Source organism: Camelus ferus, chromosome 13, assembly GCF_009834535.1.
Source record: "Camelus ferus isolate YT-003-E chromosome 13, BCGSAC_Cfer_1.0, whole genome shotgun sequence".
Classification (NCBI taxonomy): Eukaryota; Metazoa; Chordata; class Mammalia; order Artiodactyla; family Camelidae; genus Camelus; species Camelus ferus.
This window is the reverse complement of record NC_045708.1, coordinates 11,275,257-11,300,049: the sequence shown is the minus strand read 5'-3', so window position 1 is coordinate 11,300,049 and position 24,793 is coordinate 11,275,257. Positions and strand designations below refer to the sequence as shown.

The following is a 24,793-nucleotide window of genomic DNA, read 5'->3' as shown; positions in this document are numbered from 1 at the left end:
ACTTACCCACAAATGTTCATTACAACTTCATTCATAATAGCCCAGAACTTGGAAACAGCCTGCAGATCCTTCAGTGGATGAACAGCTTAACAGACTGGTGCATCATACCGTGGAACACTCCTCAGTAATAGAAAGAAGCGACTATTGAGGCACACAGCAGCTTGGCTGAATCTCCAGAGAATTATGCTGAATGGGGAAAACCCCAATTCCCTAAAGTTACATACCAGATGATTGCATTAGATAACATTCTTCAAATGTGGCAGATTAGTGATTGCTGTGAGTTCAGGAATAGGGATGGGAAGCACGAGGGACATGGTTGTGACTATAAAAGAGCAGATCTTGTGGTGATAGAAATTATGTTCTGTGTCTTGTCCCTATCAGTGTCAATATTCTGGTTGTGATACTGTGCTGTAGTTTTGAGCGTTGTTCCCACTGGAGGAAACTGAGTAAAGGGTACATGGGAACTCAGTATTATTTCTTAACAGATGTGTATGGTTCTACTGTTATTTCCAAATTAAAAGTGTAATTTAAAAAAACTCTGGATATATGCAACAACATGGATGAATCTCAGAAGCATGATGTTGAGTGAAAGAAGCTAGACACAACATGTGCTGTCTCATTGCATTTATGAAATTCCATAAAAGGCACATTTGCAGTGGTAGAGAGCCAATCAGGTGCCAGGGAGAGGGAGAGGGCACTGATTGTAAACAAACACTGGAGAACTTTTTGAATGGAAATACTGTCATAATTGTGATAGTAAATATACAACTTTATCAAAACTCATCAAATTATACACTTAAAATTGGTGAGTTTTATTGTAATGAATTATACCTCATTAAATCTAACAGAAACAAAAAAGAAAGGGGGATGTATTAAGCAAGCAAAGGCTGCTGGAGCTGCTGTCTTAGGAATCTTTTCACTTTTTCCTAAGTACCACAAGGTGGCGCCAGCCAGATGTTCCTGTCAATTCACAAAATGGAGTCACTAGTGGAAAATGTTCCTATGCAGAAATGGCTTTCCTTTTATTAATGATCTTAGCCAGCTAGATGATAAGATAAAATACAGCTTTCATCCTCACCTTCACTTTCATTTTCTTCATCTGTTTTCTTCTTTCGTACTGACAGCTGATTTTCTATTTCCAGCTTCATTTAATTTGGGGTGCTTTTTGCCAGCAAGGTAACAAATGCCATTGCCTTTCCGGTAATTACTCAGTTAACTTTAAGAGTTTTTACTTTCTTTAACAGTTTATAAGAGTATTAGCTGGCCTGGAATATAGTCTGAATTTTTCTCTCCACAAATTGAGGGTCAAGTTATAAGTGCCACTCGGACTGGCAGGCCCCTGCCCTCCTCATCACCATAGTAGAAGCTCAGCGGGCACTGGTATGGTCTCTGCCTTGTTTCATCTGCCTAAATAGAAAAGGGCTTCAAGGACAATGGGATGGGGACAGCTGGCTGCCAACTTAGTTATTGGTAAATGCCATATACAGAGGGGTATTTTTGTTTTATTTGTTAATGGCTTGATGTCGGTTGCACTATTCAGCATTTTAAAGTGCATTTAAAGTAAACCACATGTGTGCAATGGTCTAATGCTCAGTTTTTGCTCTTCAGTCTTTCATAACCATGGATTGAACTGCTGAATAGAGGCCACGACCAGGCACGCTAGAGATGTAAATATAACCTGGTCCGTTCTGTTATATGTTACGTGTCCAGGTTGTCACTGGGCCCAGATTGTTGGTCAAATGTCACTCTGGGTGTTTCAGTGAGGGTGTTTTTGGATGAGTTTAACATTTAAATTGATAGACTGAGTAGTGCAGATTGCCCCCCTAACATGGGTACACCTCTTCCAGTCAGTTAGAGGCCTGAATAGAAGCACAGGCTGACCCTCCTCCGAATAAGAGGAAGTTCCTCCTGCCTGCCTGCTTTCAAACTGGGATGTCAGGTTTCCTCCTGCCTTTGGACTTGGAACATCGACTCTTCCTGAGTTTTGAGCCTGCGGGCCTTTGGGCTGGCACTGCATCATCAGCTGTCCTGATTCACGGGCCTTCAGGCTTGGACTGGATTTACAGCCCTGGCTCTCGTGGGTCTCCAGCTTGCCAGCTGGAGATCTTGGGATTTGTTATCCCCTATAATCACATGAACCAGTTCCTTATAATAAATCTCTTCATATATGTGTATATATGTACACCCCATTGGTTCTCGGTCTCTGGAGAACCCTGACTAAACACATGCCCTCAAGGAATTATGACATAAAGAGAAGAAAACAGCACCAAGAAGAGACCTGAGAATATTTTCAAATAAGTCAGACAGTACAGTGTTTAGGAACATATTTTGGAGCCAGACAGACAGACGTGGGTTCCAAATCCTGGCTCCACTCAGTTGCTCTGTAATCATGGGCTCAATCACTTGATCTCTGAGCTTTAAAAATGAGTATAAATGTAAATATAAATTTTCTTTTGAGCAACAGCACCGTTTTTTTGCAAATACAGTCTTATCAGGAGGCGGTTGTGGGTGAAGGAGGGAGGGAAGTCAGGCCCACCATCTTACCCTGATCCTCTCACAGCAGCCCTGGCTGGCGCTGCAGGACTCCTTGGCTCGCTGTGTGAAACCCACTGGCAGAGACTGTAAGGGCCCAGGAGATGTAAGAGAATCATCAGAGAGAGCAGGACTCAGCTGTTAGTTCACCCAATTTGTCCTGCTTTCAGATACAGTGTTCTTTATCTTGTTTCCTGCTGCAGTGCTGTGGACGGGCATGTTTATGTTCCTCCCAGATTCCTGTGTGGAAGCCTTAATCCCCAGTGTGATGGTATTTGAAGATGGAGCCTTTGAGGGGGAATTAGGGTTAGATTAGGTTGTGGGGGTAGGGCCCATATGATAGGATTAACGCCTTTATATAAAAAAGGAAGAGACATGAGGTCTCTCTCCAACATGTGAGGATACAGCAGGAAGGCGGCTGTCTACAAACCAAGATCTCCCTAAACACCAAGTCTGACACCTTGATCTTGGACTTCTGGCCTCCATCCAGAACCGAGAGAAGTAAATGTTGTTTAAGCCACTCTGTCTTTGGTATTTTGTGACCATGCTGCAGAATGAGATGCCTAATCTAAAAACACCAGTATCTCATTTTGACAACTGCGGTAGCTTTCTAACTGGTTTCCCCAGATGTCAGCAGACAATTCTTCCTTTGTAAACCAGTAATGTTCTTCTCAAAAATAAAAATGATTATGTCACCCACCTAATAAGTTCCTGTTAGCTTCTCATTGCTGTTAGGATAAAATCAAAACTTATAAGTCTTTCTTGACTTCCTCAAATCTGCCACTCTTCCACCCCTGCTAAGTCCCCTGCTTCACACTGGGCTTTCCTCAGTTCCTCACAGATGTCTGTGCTCTCCCCCATCCCGGCCTCTACACAAGTTGTTCCCTCAGCCTATAACACCCCTTCCTCCTGCCTTAATCCCTCCCTGTTCATCAAACCTCAGCTTAAATATCATTTATGGAGCCTTCCCTGACCACTTACTCTGCTTACAGTAAGTCTCTGCCGTATTCTTCCCTCTCTGCACTTTATTGTGAATATTTCATTTCTCTCTTGCTGACTGCAAAGTAGATTCTATGAGAGCAAAAAAGCTTTGTCTGTTTTATTAAGGGCCATTTCACCAGTCCCCAGCACCATGTGTGGCATATTATAGGTGCTTAGTGCTGTGTGTTGGATTTTGGATGACTGCTTTTCCCAAGACTGTGTTTCAGTAAAGTGTGGATTTGTATCTAGTGTTGCTGTTTATAAGTGCCAGCTAAATAGAAGGATTTACTTGCATTTTCAATAATTTAAATTTTTTCTTCTTGTGAACTTGTTCAATTTCAGGCTTGCCGCAGGGCCCAGACAGCTGCAGCCACAGCTCCCCGAATCAAGAAATTTGCCATCTACCGATGGGACCCAGACAAGACTGGAGATAAACCTCATATGCAAACTTACGAAATTGATTTGAATAAGTGAGTATCTCTGTGAAAGCTAGATATTTGAAAAATGAAGGTGAGCTTTTGATCTGATTCAGGGACTTGCTTTTCCCATCCTTGGAAGGTTTAAAAACAGATTATCCATGGCTCTGGAATTTATCATCGCTTTTTAAAACAAGAGTGAGGTAGGTACCTGATTCAAAAAGATAGTACCAAGAAGAATAACTTTTACAAAATTCCTTTCCTCCCTGCACATCAGAGTGTAATGACTTCTAGTAATACTGGTAGAGTTGGCTTTCTGCATAGTATTTGAAGTCATTTAACACATTACAATTTTAAAATATTCGATGTTTTCATGTTAATTTTATGTGTCTGGACCTATGTATTATATAATAGTGATGCATACTGTAATCTTGCCCAGAATGGTGATAGGACGAGATAGGGATATAGTTAAAATATTAAAAATGATCCATACATTAGCTTTCTATTTTTGTCATAACAAACTGCCACAAACTTAGTGGCTTAAAACAACAAAGATTTATTATCTTATAGGTTAAAATTCTGGTAAAGGTCTCACGACTAAAATCAAGGTGTCAGCAGGCTGTGTTCCTTTCCAGAGACTAAGGGAAAATCTTTTCTGTTCATTTGAGCTGTTGGCAGAATTCAGTTGCTTATTAAGACCAAGTTCCCTATTTTCTTGTCAGCTGTAAGCTGAGGGCCACTGGCAGCTTTTAGAGGCTGCTGCATCCCTTGGCTAATAGTCCCCACCTTCAGAGCCAGCAGCAGCAGGTTGAGCCCGTCACATTACATCTCTCTGCACCACTCCTCTTCCATCATCTTCCACTTTAAAGGATCACCCCAGGCAGCCAGAGGAAGACCTGGTGAGCTGGGCTCTAGCTTCGCGCTGCTCCACACCTCCCTCTCCCCTGTGTAACCAGACTGTCCTGTTTTATGATCTGCTTTATTTGTAAATGAGTAAGTGTTTTATTTCTTTTGAACAAAAGCTTCCATGGCATCAAAAAAATTATTTGAAACTACTAATACTCTAAAAGTCTTTTTTACTCTCTTTATCAATACATAACTCTGTTACTGAAATAGAGTTAACTGATATATAATCTTCTCAAGCAGACAAAAGTATCAGATACTCAGCAACCAAAAATTATTAGTAAAATTCAAAGAAAAGAAAATTGTACAGGCCACATTTGCTGACCATAATACAATAAAACAAAAATTCTTATTAAAAACAAAAAACCCAAATTACTTAGAAATTAAAAAGCACTCTTTTAAATAACTACTTGATTAAGGAATAAATAAAATATTATCAGATACTTAGAAAATAAAAACATTGCAAATTAAAACTTATAGAATGTGATTTAAACTGAAAGAGTTAAATTAATCATTATTTTTTGATGGTAAAAAATTTTAAGTGATTGCATTTACATCCAGTAATGGCAGAATAGCTTTCATCAGACTAGCCCTCCCACAAATAATAACTATTCACTCTGGTTTATAAGATAAATATAAGAAGCAGCAACCTGAAGGCACAGGAGAGTGACCAAAGCAGGCCGACACTGGAAGGGAGACGACACTTGGAAGAATAGAATGTTACTTGGGTAAATAAACTGTTCTTGCATGTTTTTTTTTACCTGAGGGCAAGCCCCAGTTGATGTGAGGGTGCAAGGGCTAAAGCTTGATTTAAAAAAAAAAAAAAAAACACAGTCTTACAAGCTTGAACAACCAGAAAATGAGGGGGAAATCCTGGAAAGAAGCACAGAGAGGGAGCCCCAAACTCTCTGCCCCAGTCTTGAGTTCAGCAATACTAATTGTTGCTTTAAAAAAAAATAAAATCAGCACTCTTCTGAGAAATACACAGTCCAAGGTACTACAACATGTTACAAGGTCCGGCATACAATCCAGAATTACTAATCTTACAAAGAAACACTGAAACATGACACGTGCTCAAGTGAAAAGACCGTCAGTGGAGACCAGCCTGAAGCAACCCATTTATTGGAATTAGCAGACAAGGATTTTAAGCGATGATAATTGTGCTTATAGATAAAGGAAGATACACTCACAATGAGATGTGAAGTCTTAGCAGGGAGGTAGAAACTATTTAAAAAGAACCAGTGGAAAATCTGGACTGAAAAATACAATATCTGAAATAGAAAATTGACTGGATAGGCTTAACAGTAGATTGGAAGTGACGGTGGGAAAATTCAGTGAAACTGAAAATGATTACTAGCAATTATCTGTTCTTAAGACAAAAAAGAAACAAAGATTTTTATAAAAGGAGAGAAACTTGTTTATCTATGGAACAGTATCAGAAGATCTAACATATGTGTAATTGTAGTCCCAGAAGGAGTGGAGTTGGAGAATAAGCAAAAAATATATTTAAGAAGTGATGGCCAAGAATTTCTCAAGCTTGTGAAAAACAGTTTACATACTCAAGAAGCTTAGTGAACCCCAAGCAGGGTAAGTACACAGAAAACCATTCAAGCACATCATAATCAAATTACTGAAGATCAAAAATAGAGGAAAAATCTTGAAAGCCATGAGAGAAAAACAATACATACAGGGAAACAATGTGAATGATTATCTACTACTCATCAGAAATTAGAGAAGCCGAAAGCCAATGGAATGACTTCTCTAAATTACCAAACGAAAAAACACTGTCAACTAGAATTCTGGATTCAACAAAAAGATTGTTCAAGAGGAAGATAATCTTAAGACATTTTCAAGTGGGGAGGGTATAGCTCAGTGGTAGAGTGCATGCGTAGCATGCATGAGATCCTGGGTTCAATTCCCAGGACTTCCATTAAATAAACAAACAAACAAACCTAATTACTTCCCCCCATTAAAAAAAAACTATAAAAAAAATTTTTTTAAGATATTTTCAGATAATAGAAAGTAAAAGAATTCATAGCCTGAAACCACATGAAAGAGGAAGTTTTTCAGGCTGAAGTAAAAATAATACCACGTAGAAACTCAGCTGTTAGGAAAGTAACAGAAAGCACCAGATGTGTTAAATATAAAACCATTTTTTCCTCTTAATTGTATTCAAGTAGATACAACTGTTTAAAGCAAAATTATAGTATTGCATTACGTAAAATATATCTTACATAGATGTAATGCATATGATAACTGTATCTTGAGAGCTGGGAGCAAGTTGACCTACAAGGTTGGAAGGTTCTTACATTACATGAAGTGATGCAATACTAACTCTAAATAGACTGAAAACTTAAGGACTTATTCCAGAGTAACCATTTTTTAAATACAGAGATAGATATATAGATATATATATATATATATATATATATATATATATATATATATATATATATATATATATGGAATTTTTATATATATATATGGAATTTTTATATATATATATATAAAATGGAATTTAAAAATATTTACTTAATCTAAAAATACTACTTAAAAGAAGGAAGGAAAGAACAGGGGAGAAAAATGTTGGAACAAATAGTAAAATGATAGACCCAATCCAACCATATCAGTAAGTACATCAAGTATAAAGGGACTAAACACTCCAATTCAAAGGCAGAGATTGTCAGAATAGATAAAGAAGCAAAGCCCAATCACATGCTATTTACCAAAAAAAAAATGCACTTTAAATATAAAGATGCAGGTTGAAAGTGAAAGAATAGAAAGCAATATTTATGCAAACTTCATTAAGCATAAGAAAGATAGAGTGGCTGTGGTAACGTCAGATAGAGCAGACTACAAGGCAAAAAATACTACCAGAAGTAGGAGGGGATGTTTCCTAAAGATAAGGGTACCATTTTATCAGAAGACATAGCAATCATAAATGTGTATGCAGGCATAACAGAGCTCAAAATTGACAGAATTAAAGGACTTAAGGAATTTAAGGAACACATAACCATCAGCAGTTATTTCAGCAACTGATACAACTAAATTTAAAAGTAAAGACTAGATAATCTGAACATTATCACCACCTCGATTTAATTGATATTTTTGAGACAGTACACCAACAGTTGTGAAATATGCATTCTTTTCAATTGCACGTGCTACATTCACTAAGACACTGGGCCATAAAGCAAATTTCAGTAAATTTCAAAAAGTAGGAATCTTACAGAGTATATTCTCTGGCCACAATGGAATTAAAATTTAAAGCAGTAACAGTAAGATAATTCATGCATCAAAGCAGAAACCACAAGGGAAATCAGAAACTATATTGAACTAAATGTTAATGAAAATACAGCATTTTAAAATATGCAAGATGCATCTAAAGCAATGCTTAGAGGGAAATTTATAGCTTCAAATGCATATATTAAAAAAAGAAAGGTTTAAAATCAGTGATCTAAAATTCTACTTTAAGGAGGTAGAAAAAGAAGAGGGAAGTAAGCTAAAGCAGGTAAAAAGAAGGAAATAATAAAAATAAAAACAAATAGAATGGGGGGAGACAGCTGATAGAAGAAATAAATGAAACCAAAAGTTATGTTTTTGGAAATAACAGATTTGATCGTCTTCTAGCCAATCTGGTCAAAAATGAGAGAAAACAAAATCCCAATATCAAGATAGAAGGGTTATCAAAACAGATCCTATGGATACGAAAATAATGCCGAGTGTGTTATGTATAACTTCATAAGAAATTCAATAATGTGATGAAATGGACAAATTCCTTGGAAAAGCATAACTTACCAGACTGCTATAACATGAAATAGAAAATATAAATAGTTCTATGTCTGTTATAGAAATTGAATGTGTTACCAAAAACACTTTCACACAGAAAACTCCAGGCCCAGATGGCTTCACTGGTGAATCATACCACACATTTAAGAAAAATCTAACACCAGTGTTCTTTCAGAAAATAAACAGGAATAATCATTTCCTGGTTCATTTTATGAGATCATCATAACCTGATACCAAAATCTAACAAAGACATTACAGAAGGGAAAATTACAGATTGGTATCTTTCACGAACATAGACACAAAAATCCTCAAGAAATCTTAGCTGATCTTTGAATATGTGTAACTGTCCTTTATGATTGGATTACCACATTCTGTTGATTCTTAGTATGTGGTTGGCCTTATTCCTTTAATAACTATGTAAGGTTAAAAAGCTAAAGCTCTAATCTGTTCTTAGAAACAATGATCAGTACATGTATGGAAACTAAAAAAAAAAAATATGTGCAGTATACTGTATATATGTATTCACATGCAATATAATGCACATGTGCAGTCAAACTGTAATAATTACCTAATAAAACTGAAAAAGGAAAAAAAAAAGAAAGAAATTTTAGCAGATCAAATCTAGCAGTCTGTAAAAAGGAATAATGCCTTAATGACCAAGTTTCAGTTTATCCCAGGAATATGAAGTTGGCTTAACATTGGAAAATCAGTCATTGTAATTCACCACATAAAGGATAAAGGAGAAAAACCATAATTGCGAATTAGGAAAAGAAGGGAACTTCCTCAACCAGATAAAAAGTACGGAAAAAACCTAACACAGCATACTTAATTGTGAATATTGAATACTTTACCCATAAGACCGGAACAAAGCAAAGATATCCACTCTCCATTTCTATTCAGCATTCTAGTGGACAGTCTTACCAGTGAGTAAAGGCAGGTAAAAGAAATAAAAGACATGATGATTGAAAGGGAGAAAATAAAATCATCTCTAGTCACAAATTACATGATTGTTTACACAGAAAATTCCACGGAATCTACAGAACTACAAGAACACAGTAAATTTAACAGGTTGCAGGACACAAGGTCAGTGTGCAAAAATAATTTTTTTATACCAGCATCAGCTGTTCAGAATTTTACTGGAGGTTTTCACCAGGGAAATAAGGCAAGGAAAAGAAATAAAAGGAAATTGGAAAGGAAGAAGGAAACCGTTTCTCTTCACAGATGACATGACCTTATATATAGAAAATCCTAACAAATTCACACCAAAAAGTTACTAGAATTAATAAATTAGTTCAGCAAAGTTGTAGGATACAAGGTAAGTATATAAAAATCAATTTTATTTCTATACCAGCAATGAACAATCCTAAAATTAGAAAATGATTCTATTTACAACAACATCAAAAAGAATAAAATACTTAGGAACAAACTTGGCAAACAACATGCAAGACTGAAAATTATAAAACATTGCTGAAAGAAATTAACAAATACCTAAACAAAAGGACAGACATTTCATGTTTCTGGGTTGGAAGACTTAGTATTTTTAAGGTGGCAGTGCGCCCCCAAATTGATTTACAGACTCAACAGAATCACTCTCAAACCCTACCAGCCTTTTTTTTTTTTTTTCTCTTTTTTTTTTTTTTCTCTCTTTTTTTTTTTTTCCCAGAAATTGACAAGCTGATCCTAAAATTCACATGGAAATGCAAGGGACAAAGAATAGCCAAAACAAGCTTGATATCTATGTACAAAAATGTTATTTGCAGCATTGTGTATTAACAGAGAAGGAGTTTAAGCAACCTAAGTGTTCTTCCATAGGAAAATGGCTAGTTAATTACAGTCCTTTGGTGGAGTCGTGAATGAAAAAAGCAAGATGCTATTATATATATATATATATATTGCACTTTTTTTTAAGTCTGAGAAAACTGATACCAAATTCTTAATAGTGCCTACCTATTATGAAATTTATCATGAGACAGTTGAAAGGAAGGGCTTTGGCTTTTTAACTAATTATATTTGAAATTTTTATAAGATGCAGATATTAGCTTTTGTAACTTAAAAAAATGAGTAAGTAGAATTGATGTACATAATTTAAAACATGCAGGACAAGAAAAGATAGGTCATTAGAATAAAAAAAGAGTCCCAAAGTGGACTTCACTATATATAAGATGCTAGTATAGAATGGGTTAGGTGGAGGGGGAATATCACAAATCAGAGGCAAAAGAAGGTTTAGTTAGTCATTGATCTGGGATAATTGACTAGCCATTTTTGCAGTTTTGGGGGAATAATTTTAAAATGTAAAAACTAGAAGAAAATTCAAAATATTCATCAGACCTCAGGAAGAGGTGTAGTCTTTTTAGACTTAAAAAGGGATAGTATCGTAAGGGGTAAAATGGTCAGCTTTTAACAATGTAAACACTTAGATTTTATGTGTGTTTTATAAATTCTGTTAACCAGAATTGGAAGTCACATAGCCAGTTGCGGGTTGAGGGCAGGGGCAGGATCAGCAATAGGTGTAATAGATGTGTGATGCTGTGCTATATGTTTGGTCTTATCCGGGATTTCCAGCTTCCAAAACCCTTGTAATCCTAAAGAATAAACGCTGTAGGGTTATCTTTTGTTATATTTCGTTTTTGTTCTCAGTTCCTGAAATAACTTCAGATAAATAGTAAAGGTGAAATGAGTATCTTTTGTTATTCATAACAAGGCCCTTTGAACCACACCTGAGTTTATATTAATGAGGTGATTCATTAAAAGCCTAGGTGACCACTGGTTGGGGGCTGGTTGCTAGGGGATCCAGCCATGCGATTAAAGGGCTGGAACTTTCAGCTCCCTCCCTGACCTCCTGGGAGAGGAGAGGGGCTAGAGGTTGAACCACTCACAGATGGCCAATGATGTGATCAACCAACCGTGTGTAATTAAAGCCTCTATAAAAATCCTTGAGGGACAGGGTGTTCAGAGCTTGGGCTGGTAGACTCCAAGAGGTGCTGGGAGAGGGGCCTGCAGAGGAGGAAATGGAAGCTCTCCTCCCCTTCCCACATACTTTCCTTCCCCTGTGCGTCTCTTCCATTTGATTGTTCCAGAGTTGTGTCTTTTTATAATAAACCAGTTAAATATTTGAATTGTGAGCCACCATAGCAAACCGAAGGAGGGGGTCATGAGAACCTCCGATAGATGGTGTCAGAACTGAGTTACATTGTGGGACACCCACTTGGTGTTGCAGAATTGCTTAGTGTGGGAAAAAGACCCACACATTTGATGACCAGAGGTCAAATACTGGGATGAGTAGTAGTGGAGTAGTGAAAAACAGAAGAGGTTTTCCTTTACAAGATGATAGGCTCAAATCTTTAATTTGGAGGAGGGGGAACCCAAGATTTCAGTAAACAAAGAGGCAAAGAACGTGGACAGGCTGAATTTATAGAATTAGGCCACTTAGAATAAACACTCTTTGCAGGCAGAAATTTTCATCTGTTTTGTCCTCTGGTGTATCTTTAGCACCTATAACAGAACCTGGTACAGAGCAGGCTTTTAATAAATAATTGGTGAAGATAGTTGAATTAATTTATGACAATTATTTGACCACTGTAGTATTCAAAGATCCCAAATTAAAATGCTGACAATAATAACATTTCTCCATTCTCAGAATAGCAGAGGTTTTTAAAGGTTACAATTCCCAGTGTTAGCAGAGATACAGTGAAAAGGGTGTGGCATGTTGATAGAAATGTGTACAGATAATGTAGATGTGTTAACTAACCTTAATATGGTAATCATTTCACTATATATATGTATCAGATTATCCCATTGTGCACCTTAAATTTATACAATATTATTTGTCAAAAATGATCTCAAAGCTGAGGGAAAAAGGAAATGGGGGGCATGCTTTTTAAAATCTAGAAAAATGCTAAGAGGAGTAGAGGGATGGCAACCAGGAAATAAATTTGCTAAGCACTTATCTGGGCCAGGTTCTATGAAAATCACATGTTTTTATTTAAACTTCATAATAATCCTGTGATATAAATGTTAATTCCATTTTAGAGATAAAGGCCTTCAAAGAGAAGGCCTTTCCATAGAATCATGGTCTCTGCGTGATGATAGTCACAGTTACACTGAATGTATATGAGCTAAAAAAAAAAAGGACACAAACGAACTTATCTACAAAACAGAAACAGACTCACAGACATAGAGAACAGACTTACGGTTACCAGAGATTAAAGGTGGTGGGAAGGGATAAATTGGGAATTCAAGAATTGCACCTCTTGAGGAGTGATGGAAATGTTAGCTATCTTGATTGTGGTGGTGGTTTCATTGGTGTATACATCTATCAAAATTCATCAGAGTGTACGTCTAAAGTATGTGTGGTTTACTGTACAGGAACCATACCACAATAAAGGGGTTTAAAAATGAAAATAAAAAAATAATAAATAAATAAACTGAATGTATGTGGCAGACTCTCCTCTGAGTGTTTCATTTTCCTGAGTGTAAATTCACCTGCAACAGTCCTATGAGACATAGGCGTTGCTCTCTGTGCTTTATAGATGGGAAGCTATTAACTAACCATCTAAAGCTACTTACTGGCTGCATCCAAAAAACAAAACTAAAATTTGGAATAAATTATTTGGGAAAACTTTTCAGGGAGCTTTAGAAGGAAAAACAAAAACTGCCAGTATGTGGAAATTGTTTCCTAACCTAAATACTTATCTACTTCTTCAGCTTTCCATTTCCTAGAGATGTGGGTGCAGTGTGGTCATCAGAACAGAACTCTGCAGTACTTAAAATGTGTAAGAATGTACAAAAATAAAATTATCAAAAAAAATTTCTGAATGTGACCTGAGAAAGCCAATATACACAGGTGTCTCAGAGCATATTATGATAAAAGTGTAGGGAGATTCAGCTTAACATACATACAACTGGGTCAGTCTGTTTGTTTTTTACTTTTGTGGATTTTTTTCTTTTTTGGTCAGCTGTGGCCCTATGGTATTGGATGCTTTAATCAAGATTAAGAATGAAATTGATTCTACCTTGACCTTCCGAAGATCGTGCAGAGAAGGTAAGCGTTTCCTTCCCCGTTAGGCTCGGACACTTTTGCTCTGGTTCCCAAAGGAGGCCTGGGCTGGCCAGAACTGAGGGGGGTACCTGGAGGGCAGCTGCAGCGCTCTGCCAGGTGACCTTGCCACCAGTCATAGTTTCTTTTCTTGGACAGAAGTGTCGGAAATTTGAACTGTGTTACGAGTTCTGGTTTCTGAGTTTGCTTCCCTTCAGGAGTTTTCACTTGCATATTCACTGCATCTGGCGGTCCCTGTGAGCCACTGTACCCTTAAAGGACCAGCACGGATATGCTGGCTGACCACCACGGAGCTCATTATTAGAGGGGCAGTGGGGGATTTCCAGCTGGTGCTTGTCACACTTGACTCTTGTCCAACAGCGGGACGTGTGTTCCCCTCCAGCTCCCAGCATTACATGTGCACAGAGCGGGTGGTCAGTGGGTATGTTCTGGGTGGGAACAGCAGTCCCTGCAGTGTGCTGCTGATGCCACAGGGGCTGATTCCAGGCAGTGTGCAGACCAGCATTTTTTACTTTAATAGCTATGCATTTATTTTATGTACTAGAAAAATATAGTTACTAATGATAGTGTAACTGATAAAAATGATTTTTAAAATACGAATTTAAGTTAAAATGAGTTGATTTAAAGAAAATTCCTAATCATTCAAATGGTACTCAGGTGTGGGGAAAGTCACACAGGGTGCTATGAAGGCTGACTGATCTGACGGCTGTGGAGCACAGACTATGTGCAGGCTCCATCCATGGACTTTACAGAGTGAGATGGACAGGTGCTATGGTTATTTACACTCAGTGTACACATGAAGGAACTGAGGCCCAGGGAGACTTCCAGAAAGACACATAGATAGATGGTGAGCCAGGAGTCAGCCAGAGTTGTCAGATTCCAGAATTGCACTCCCAGGCAGTATACTCCACTGGCCAGGCTTGGAAAACCTGGGATAAAACCAAAACAGGGCAGCTGGGGCCAAGACCAATGGCTGTAATCGAACTTTCTCCCTCAAATAACCTTCCATAAAAAAAAAGTCATTACAGCTATTGGCCCGTTGCTTTTTATCTTTGTTCTGCTGTGCATTTCAAGCATTTAAAGTCCTACTTCTAAGACATCTGTTTTGATTCAGCTAATCTTACAGGATTGGACTTCATGTAGCAAATGCTGACAGATAATGATAGTGTGGCTGGATCCTGCTATTCAAGGAACATTCTGCTGTAGTTAAATACCAACCTTCCCCACATAAGTCCTGGCAACACAGGAAATAAAGATGCTTTTCAGTAACTTTTCCCCGTAAAACTCTTTCATAGCCAAGAACATAAGGTGTGGCGCATATGAACTAAAAAGAATGAGGCAGAATGATATTAATTGCAACTACTTTTGTTTCCATTGTTTGTGAAGAGAAATTTCCAAGGAAGCCTTTTTAAGAGAGGTTTCATTGAATTTGTTTTTCTTTTTCTTTCTTTCTTTCTTTTTTTTTTTTTTTTTTTTTTTGTATACCATTTCTTATGAAAGAGTACTGCTCTAGTCGAATGCCAGGCATACGTAAATATATTGATAATACTCAATCTCTTGGGGAACTGTAGGAGTATTTGCATAAGACAGATCTGTATCATCTCTTTATTAACAGGAGAGGAGAGAACATAGTCCTATGGAAGTGACAGCTCTGTAAGTTTCACAGGTAGTCACATTCCTCTGGGCTGCTGTCTTCAAAGAACAGCTTCAGAGAAGTGGTAGCAGGGCTATAGGTTGCAGAGTCATTTTTAACACTGAAAAACCTAGGAAATTCCATACACAGGAAATGAGTCCGGGCTAAGAAAATTCTCATTTCTGGGTCTTTGGTCAGCACCTTATTTTTGCTTGCTGTGGTTTGCTTTGGTTTGGTTTCACATGAGTTCATTCTTCTTAAAAAGTCAGTGCTACGGCAGCTCATGTGGGTTTCACATCCCCAGTGCAGCCACTGCACTGCTCTGGGGAGACGGGAGAATGAGAGCTGTCTCTGGATAATCTGCATACAGCCCTCAACTTTAAGATGATCGAGACTGTTGATTTGCTTTGGGGTGTTGTATCTGTTAAAAGCTTGAGTTCAAATTACAGTGGCTTCAAAAAAAAAACAAACCAAAGGCTGATTTATCTCTCAAAACACATGAAGCAAGGAGCTAGGGTGGTGGGGGCACTCCACGATGCCAGCAGCGCCCCCAGGCTCCTTCTGTGCTCCAGGACCACCCTTAGCAGGCAGCTTCCAACCGCAGGGTTGCCTCGTGGTTTCACAGGATGGTTTTTGTAACTACAGTTGTTAAGTCTACATTCTGGGCAGCAGGAAGAAGGAAAAGGAAAAAAAAGCAGCAGGCACCTCTGCACAGGTATGTCCCACGTCAGCGCTGCCCCTGATGGTAGGGCAATGACAATGCAGGGGGAAGAATTTGAGGCTGGACTGACTGCACTTGGGGAGGGCGGCGTTGACTGTGTTTTCTCGCAGGTATCTGCGGCTCTTGTGCGATGAACATCAACGGAGGCAACACTCTAGCTTGCACCCGAAGAATTGACACCAACCTCAACAAAGTTTCAAAAATCTACCCTCTCCCACATATGTATGTGATAAAGGATCTTGTGCCTGTGAGTTTCTGCCCGTTTGCCTCTCTCTCTCCACTCCCCCCCAACTTTTTTTTTTTTTTGAGAAGGAGGGCAGAGGTACATGTGTTATGCTATAGATCTTTAGGGCAAGCCTTTTCCCTGCCTGACTTTAGTTAAGGAATTTGAATGGCAGAAGATAAGTGGCCTAGAAGATCCTCCAGCAGCTCGTCTCATGAGGATTGTTTGGGAATAACAGGGCACAGAAGTTTTTTGAACTTGAAACATTTTCAGAAATGAAAAATCTGGCCATAACTACAAAGAATTCATGTGGAAAATGCCAACTGGGAGAGCAGCCGTTGTTACATGTTTTAATTTATACCTCATCTGTTTGACCACCTTCCATTTTTCTGACTGAATGTTTTAAAGGACAGTGGCGAGACAGGACTGTGGGATTGGAAAGTTTCCCAAGTGGGCAAAGAGGAGATTTCCTAATCATGCTTACATTGTGACCGTTTCTCCTTTGGTGACCTTTGCAAGTATCAATGCCAAAGGAAGAGAGTGTCACAGGGCAGAAAAGTAGGCAGTGTCCAAGAAATGGGGTAAATAGGAAAGCTAAGGGGGTGGTGGTGGAATCTGACGCATTTCTTCTTCCTCTTTATCTCAGGATTTGAGCAACTTCTACGCTCAGTACAAATCCATTGAGCCTTACCTAAAGAAGAAGGACGAGTCCCAGGAAGGCAAGCAGCAGTACCTGCAGTCCATAGAAGATCGGGAGAAACTGGTCATTAGTCCCAATTTATTTTCTTGATTTGAGGAATTTTGTTGCAAAGATGTTTGCTGGGAAGTGTGACTTGAGGGCTGAGGGAGGGGCGGTGGCAGCATGAGATGATACAGACCATTTAGTGTCTTCTGGAAGGGAACTTCAAAACTGTCTGTCCAGGGTTGGATATCCATCCTCTTGGGGCCGGGTGGGTAATGCGAACCCATGCAGGGACCAGTGATCTACTGATTGTTGTGTGAGGCTGTGAACAGGCCTTCTCACTCTTAGACTTGCTCCTTCTTTGTACAGCCTGTAAAGTCACTGAAAGCGAAGGACTTACCGAGTTTTTAGTCTCTTGCACACTCCTCTAAGAAGTCTCTGATTTGCACACTCACTCCCAGCATACTCAGTGTCCTTTGGAGAGGAAGAGTTGGGAAGGGGACCATAGGTCCCAACAACGTGCCTGCACAAGGCCAAGGAACATGTGCTATCTCAGGGTCACCACTTCACTCATTTACATGACAACCCTTTAGCAGAACGAGCACACCTCAAGGGCAGGGGCTGGGTCTTACCCCTTTCTGGATTCCAGGATCCTGGTATGTGCTTTTTATCAGTAAATATTAGTTGTGTGAATGAACAAATGGATTCTCCCCTTTAGGTCTTGGGGAATACTTAACCCCTCTCCTTTTCCCCATAAAACATTAGGAAAGGAAAGTGCTGGTAAGAATGCCAAGCTCTGTCATCATGGAGATGACGAGGGCCGATGCAGTGATGTTGTAAGTCAGAGTAAGCAGCTGACTTCTCTTTCAAGAGTTTCTTGTTCTCAGGATGTAGCTCTGCCCCCAGTTTCCAACTCGCAGGGAGCCTGACGCATCCCAGGGTCCAGGTTGGAACTGGCCTCTCTGGCCCAGCGGGCTGTCTCGCGTTCCTCGGGTCGGCAGGCTTGTAGCTAGTAAACGCCTCCTCCGTGTGGTGGTACTAGGGAGAGGAGGTTCCCCTGAGCGTGTGCTCTAGTCAGAATTTACTCATTTAAATTCTAAACTGTGCTTATTCGGCCTTTTTCTCTTCTGTAAATTAATATGCTGAACCTAGCTTTTTCCCCATGATTTTAAATAAGCCATTATGCTCATAATGGATAATTGGAAAATACAGAGAACTAACTTTTAAATAATTTATAATTTTACCACCCAAAGATAAATCTCTGTCGACAACTACCTTTTTATAAGTGGACTAAAGAATATGATGGTCATTAAAGCTCTTAATCGTGTGACCTTATGCTTTCTAGACCAGTGGGGCCAGTTTACACTCCCACCAGCTTCCTGAACAGAACATAGGTTTTGTTGAAGACTTGTGGTTACAGTCGTAACCATCGACTGTCATCTGTTTTCAGCTGTCATTTCAGATGTCAGTGTGCCTTTCTGTTTTACCACTTTGAATCAGCTTCTGTTGTTCCCCAAATCAGAAAGTCCAGTTTATTAGAACTGGTTGGGCAGATTGAGTCAGTGTGGCAGTGTTAGGGTAGGGATTCCAGAGTCAGGCTGCCTGGGGGCCCATCCCAGCTCTGGCATTTGCAGCTGTGGGACCCTCAGCAAATGACCTACCCTCTCTGGACCTCGTGCCTTACCTGTAAATGGGAATCCGATAGCACTCACCCCAGGATTATTGTGACAATCAAATGAAGTAAAGTCAGTAAAGCACAAGGTGCTCAGTGTGGGTTGGCTGTTTAGGACGATGTTGGTGTTCCCACTGAAAACCTGAAGTGAGGTCTCTGTTGAGCCAGGGCAGAGAGGCTGGTGTAGACTCCACATGCCTCGCACCCAGGGCCTTTTTAATTTCTGTTAGATTGCATTGGGGGTGGTAAGGTTTTTTCATGTTTTCTTTAATTTTTTTTTTAAATAAATGGGGTAATTTATTAAAGAATAAGTACACTCAACTTAGACTTAAGAACTCTGGGCTGTAATTCAGCAAATTTCTAAATTTCAATTCCAAGATCTTTTTTATGAGTCGGATAAATCTCTGCAAACCACTCCTAGGATTTTGCCAAGAACGCTCACGGGCAAGTGGGCGCTTTGTTCACGCACTGACCCCAGACCTCACATTTAATCCGCTAAGGACACAGCCATGCCTCGGTCGCGGCCCCTGACTGCCCTGTCCTCCCCGCGCAGGACGGGCTGTACGAGTGCATCCTGTGCGCCTGCTGCAGCACCAGCTGCCCCAGCTACTGGTGGAACGGCGACAAGTACCTGGGACCCGCGGTGCTCATGCAGGTGAGGTGCTCCTGCCTGACTTTAAGAGAAACTGAAACTCAAGCATCCAGAAATCCAAAAGGACAGTGTATTGTTGGAAACCAGGTGTTTGAGGCGCAGCGGCTTCCTTCCTTGGCATTCGTTAGAGAGAAGTTACATGGCCTTTTAGTCAGTCTGGGGCTTCCTCTGCAAAATGCCTTCACGTCAGTGTGGGGAGGGTCGTGCCCGGGGTGGTGGCTGCGGGGTGGCAGCCGTGTCTTGCAGATGTTTACAGCGTTCTCCTGTGCAGCTGGCTCTTCCCTGCCCACTTGCCTGCTTTCACCAGACTGCATCTGCCAGAAGGCTCCCCATCTCCTTCCATTTTTAATGTGCAAGCAGGAGAGAAAGACATTTTGTTGAGGGGCAATTACCCGGGTGTCAGGTTGGCAGTAGTTTCCAGGCCAGTGAAAGCCTGGAACGCCGGGTTCAGGGCTTGCGTGGGGAGAGAGTGGTACCACATTTCCTTGCCGTCCACTCTGGGTGCAGCTCACTGCAGGGCCCCGTCTGCCTTCTCGCGAAGCTTACACTTTTTACATTTATAGTCAGTGCTTTTCACACTCTTAAGCAACTCAAAAATAACTTCTTGTTTCTCATTGTCCCACAAAAAGAGAAGTTCTGTGGTTGTGTGACAGTTAGCAGTACTGATTCCTGGCCAAATTAAAGACCGAACAATGAGGTGCACCCACAGCTGGCGCTTGTCCCAATGATCTGAGTCGCTGGGAAATGTGAAGGTCCTCTCAGGAACACGGCCAGGGCAGGCCCAGTGATCAGAAGCTTAATCAGTGTTCAGCTGGCTGGGCTCAGGCTTCTGGGATGGATATGCTAATTAAAAGAATATATATATATATAAGTAGAACAAATATTATCTCTTCAGAAGTCTGTTGAGTCATCAGTTTACTCAGAGACAATGGGTAGTGCTGTGAAGACAGATAAAGAGAGTCGTGTGACACAGGCCCTGCCTTCGCTCGTTCATAATCTGGGAGGAAGCTGATGAGCAACATGAAATCATTTGAAGACGATGCCTAGTTGTATATAATTAAGCACCAGGGTCCAGATGCGTGTGGTTCAAAGGTTTGTGGGGATCATTAATCAAGATGATTAAAAGGTGTTACAGAAGAGTTAGGAGACTTTCTTTGAAAAATGGCAAGAGCTAGAGTGTGGGGACAAGGCATCTAAGCTGAGAGTCCCCTTTCCTCTGCACGCCTAGAGCTTTGAGCTGAACCAGAGGGCTGCTCTGGCCACTTAGGGTAACAGCTCAGCTAACCAGTCCCTGGCTTCCCAGGCCTATCGCTGGATGATCGACTCCCGGGACGACTTCACAGAGGAGCGCCTGGCCAAGCTGCAGGACCCGTTCTCTCTGTACCGCTGCCACACCATCATGAACTGCACGAAGACCTGTCCCAAGGTGCGTGGGGCCGTGGCCCTCGGCTCTGCTGCGGAGCTGGCGTGTGCTGGTGGGGAGCAGACTGCACGCGTCGTGTCGGCGTGAGCCGCAGGCTGTCGGCACTTTGTTGCACGGAGCAGACTCTCCAGGCCCCTTGAGAACGATTTTTAAGTCAGGTTCACGGGGGATTGGTGGAAGTCAGGGATGCCACGGGGGCCCGTGAACAGGAGCCTGTGTTCAGCCCGACTGGGTAGGAGCCACAGGAGGAGAGCCGTCAGCACACAGGCAGCTGCAGGGGCCAGGTTCCCTCTCCCTGCCCCAAGGTCTGTCGTGACATCACTGCCGGTCTGCTCTGCTCCCTGGCAGCGGGCCTGCGCTTTCTCTCTTCTCTGTCTTTTCTCAGCCTCAGAGCTCCTGCTTACTTAGCCTCCACTCCCTCTTCTGTTCATACTTCCTGCTTCCGGGGCCCACCCTGACCTGTGGTTTCAGCGTGTGCCCGTCTTCCCTCAGTCTTTCTGGGCTCACGTTCCTCAGAGGGCATCTCAGTGGCCCAGCTCAGCTTTCCCCGGCAGCCCCGCATCAGAGCTGGCTAGGCCAGCTGTGGTCGGGCACCAGCCCTGGTCCAGTCAGGGCAGGGAGCAGCCAGGGCTGCCCTTTGAGCAGAGACTGTGGGCAGAGCAATTCCATTTTAAAGGTGCAATGAGCAGACAGCAAGATGGAAAGCTCTAGGACAACCAGATCGCAGTTAAAAAAAAAAAAGGCAGCATATCTTAACTAACATGAAACCCAGAAAGGGTAATTCCGCTGTGTTTCAAGGGGCCCCACCCTCCGCCTCTGTGCTTCTCACGTGGGTTCTCACGTGGGAGATCGGCTGTGAGGCCTGGTGGGGTCCCGACCAGCGGGAGAGCAAGGTTCTGGTGTCCCGCTGCCTACGTTTCCACCGAGGGTCTGCCCAGCGAGCTGTGTGACTTCTGAGGCAAGTCATGCCACTAAAGTGCTTAAAACAGTGCCTGGCACATGGTGAGCACTCCATAAACGGGACCTTCTGTTACTTCAAAAAACAAGTGGGTGCTTGGCCCCTTGTAGCTGGTTGGTCAGAAGACAGCATCTCCAAGGCTGGGGCCTGGCTTCTGTACTTCTTCCAAAGCTCCGCAGAGGATCCTGAGGGGCGTGCCTGGGCATGAACCTTTACATCGCAGAAGGCAGCAGACGGACGGAGGCTCTGTGGGACTGTCTCCGTGTCCCGCCCTCCCCTTCAGTAAAGCGGGGTGGACGCTGGGGCTGTGAGGCCAGACCAGACACAGGCCCAGATTGTTTGAGCTAGAAGGGATCTTGAAAATCATCAGGTGCAACCCTTTTACAGCTGGCAAAGCTGAGCCCAGGAGCAGGGGTGGAGAGGGGAGCAGCTTGCCAAGGTCACTGTCAGGTTGTGGGCAGGGCAAGGGCTAGACGCAGGCCACCTGCCTCCAAGGCCAGTGCCTGCCTTCCTGCACTGGGACTGGGTGTCATCTTGTTACCGACGGCCTAAGTCTAATACCCTTTCGATGAACAGGTGGGGCAGGGGTAGTCATGGTTCAGTGTTCAGAGGGTACGCTGTGCAGGGTCTTCCCCCCGCCCGGCAGCAGTGCTGTTACCAGACTCCTGTGTGCCCTCCCAGAGATACCTGATGCTACGCGCAAGTGTTGCCTGTGTCGTTTGTCACGGTCATCTTCCTTTTTCACTTAATGTCTCAGAGATGATTCCCTGTCAGTCTTCTGAAGTGTCTTCTCTGTCCCTTTTCTCTCTCTCCAAAGATCCTTTTTCTCTTTCTTTCTTTCTACACACTTTATTTCCAGAGTTAGAGTTGTCCTAAAATAAGGGGACCTTGCATTGACCCGAGATGAGTGTCTAATTTTACCGAATACTTGGTTATCTCCCTTCCTACTTCTACGAGGCTGGCGTTCACTGGGTTTAATTACTGTGTGTCCTGCAGAACAGATGTTTTGGCTGCAGGGTCACACTGTAGCTAAGGCCAGTGTTTTCGGCCAGTTGACTCATACTGGTGCTTCTGAAGGGTTGACAGAGGGTCATTTCTGACACGTGCCTTTGAGAGCTTGTGGGTGCTGATTTAATCATAATGATGTGACTGATGTGGGACCTTAAGAGACGTCTGGCTGGTTGTGACACGCAGTCATAGAAGAGATGGCTCTTCCCCGGCTTGTTTACCTGCTACAGTAGCCTCACCAGCAGAAATCCAATGAGACAGGGCTCTTGACAGAGAGAGCTGGCCGCTTTTCAGATATCTAAAAGCGGAAACAGAGGAGAGCTCTTAGGCCAGGTCTCCGGTATTAAAGGACTTGATCTGCAGTCACCGTGCCCTGAGCCTGCTTCCCCCAAGGTCGTGGGACGCTTCCATTCGGTTTCACTTACCGTTTGGTATTGATTCTCTTCTCTTTTTTCAAGGGGCTGAATCCAGGGAAAGCTATTGCTGAAATCAAGAAAATGATGGCCACCTATAAGGAGAAGAAAGCCTCAGCTTAACTGTTCCCATGCCAGACAAGACTGTAACCAGCTCAGCTGAACATAATTTATATCTAATTTGAGTTCCATCACCAGTCTTGATTGTCCACAAATACAGCATGTATAATAAACATTTTAAGAAATAAATAAATGTTATTCTACTTTGTTAACAACAACAACAACAAAGCAAGCCTGTTCCTTGTACTTGCTGCAGAGGGATGTGAAGTTTCCAGAAGGAGGAGTCCTTGTCCTTGAGGAGGGGGCCGGGGCTTTACAGTGGGTGCAGGCAAAGTTGGTGTCACACAGGACCTGGGGCTTGTCCCCAGCTTTGCCATTCAGCGCTGGACAACCTCGGGCAGATCCCTTCTCTTTGCTGCTCCGTTTGCCCGTCTGTGCAGTGGTGCCGTAGCTGTGCCAGCCTCACCCCCTTGGTGCGAGAATGCCCACAGTTACTCCAGTGCTCAGTAACAGGGATCCGTTACTGTACAGACAGAGCAGCCCGGCTTCTACAGCTCCCAGTATTAGAATTACTTAAAACCAGACCCTGGTAAGTCTGTCTGTCTCATTGAGGCAAGGTTACAGATTCCTGCAGCTCAGCTGTGAACTCCAGTTAGTTCCACAAATGACCTCCAGAGCCCTCCCAGGGAAAGCATGAATTCCCACCACCGCTGCCTTGGCTGGGATGCTTACTACAAAAGTGGTAACTGAAAAAACAGTGCAAAAGTGTGTCAAGTTAAAAGTGGAAACTGAAGCTCCCCAAGTTTCACATCCCCTGTTGACAGTTCACATTATTTCCTTCTGGACCTTCATGTCATCACAAGTGTGTGCATATATAAAATTTCTTCCCCTCAAAAATAAGATGTGAAATAATTGGTTAGCAATTTTCTGTTTTTTTCCTTTTTTTTTTTAATTATGGTAAAATACACATGAAGTTTACCACCTCAGCCATTTTTCAGTGTGCAGTTCAGTGGTATTAAATACATTCACATTGTTGTACACCCATCACTACCGTCCATCTCCAGAACTCTTTTCATCTTGCCAAACTCAGGTTCTACCCTTTAAACAGCAGCTCCCCATTTCTCCTCCCCCAGCCCCTAGCCACCATCCTTCCACCTTTTTCTGTCACTTTCTACCTCATACAAGTGGAGTTATATGGTATTTGTCTTTTTGTAACACATTTCACGTAGCATAAAGTTCTCAAGGTTCATCCATGTTGCAGCATGTGTCAGAATTCCTTTTTAAGGCAGAATAATACTCCTTTGTATGTATGTATCAGATTTTGTTTATCCATTTAATCCATTGATGGACACTTCAGTTGCTTCCATGTTTTAGCTATTGTGAATAACAGTAGCTTTCTATTTTTACCCCACAATATTGTAAGGGCCTGTTCAGTGCTAATAAAGATCTACCAGTGTATGTCAAATTTGTTTTCAACCTTAGCCTTTCTAACCACTGGTTACATGCTCTGTGGTGTAGATGTGTTGTAACTTATTTACCCATTTCCTCTGCGAATGCACTTTTGGGCGGACCTTATTTTCACTCTTAGGAATACTCCAAGGCTGTTTTTAAGTTGTAGCAGTGAGATCATCCTGAAAACAAAGGCTTCTTGTATCAGGGGGCTAAGAAAAATGT

At 41.7% G+C, this 24,793-nt stretch overlaps 1 protein-coding gene across 1 annotated transcript in view; it reads left to right on the top strand.

The window, feature by feature from the left end:
- The window catches only part of SDHB (succinate dehydrogenase complex iron sulfur subunit B), a 29,245-nt gene extending 5,905 nt beyond the window's left edge, over nucleotides 1-23,340 (top strand). The window contains exons 2-8 of the mRNA XM_006188258.3: nucleotides 3,856-3,983; nucleotides 13,574-13,659; nucleotides 16,139-16,275; nucleotides 16,898-17,014; nucleotides 19,159-19,260; nucleotides 20,561-20,683; nucleotides 23,105-23,340. Coding sequence (XP_006188320.1) covers nucleotides 3,856-3,983; nucleotides 13,574-13,659; nucleotides 16,139-16,275; nucleotides 16,898-17,014; nucleotides 19,159-19,260; nucleotides 20,561-20,683; nucleotides 23,105-23,182 — 771 coding nt within the window. The 3' untranslated portion in view covers nucleotides 23,183-23,340. The remainder of the gene's footprint in view (nucleotides 1-3,855; nucleotides 3,984-13,573; nucleotides 13,660-16,138; nucleotides 16,276-16,897; nucleotides 17,015-19,158; nucleotides 19,261-20,560; nucleotides 20,684-23,104) is intronic.
- Nucleotides 23,341-24,793: the final 1,453 nt, after the last annotated feature.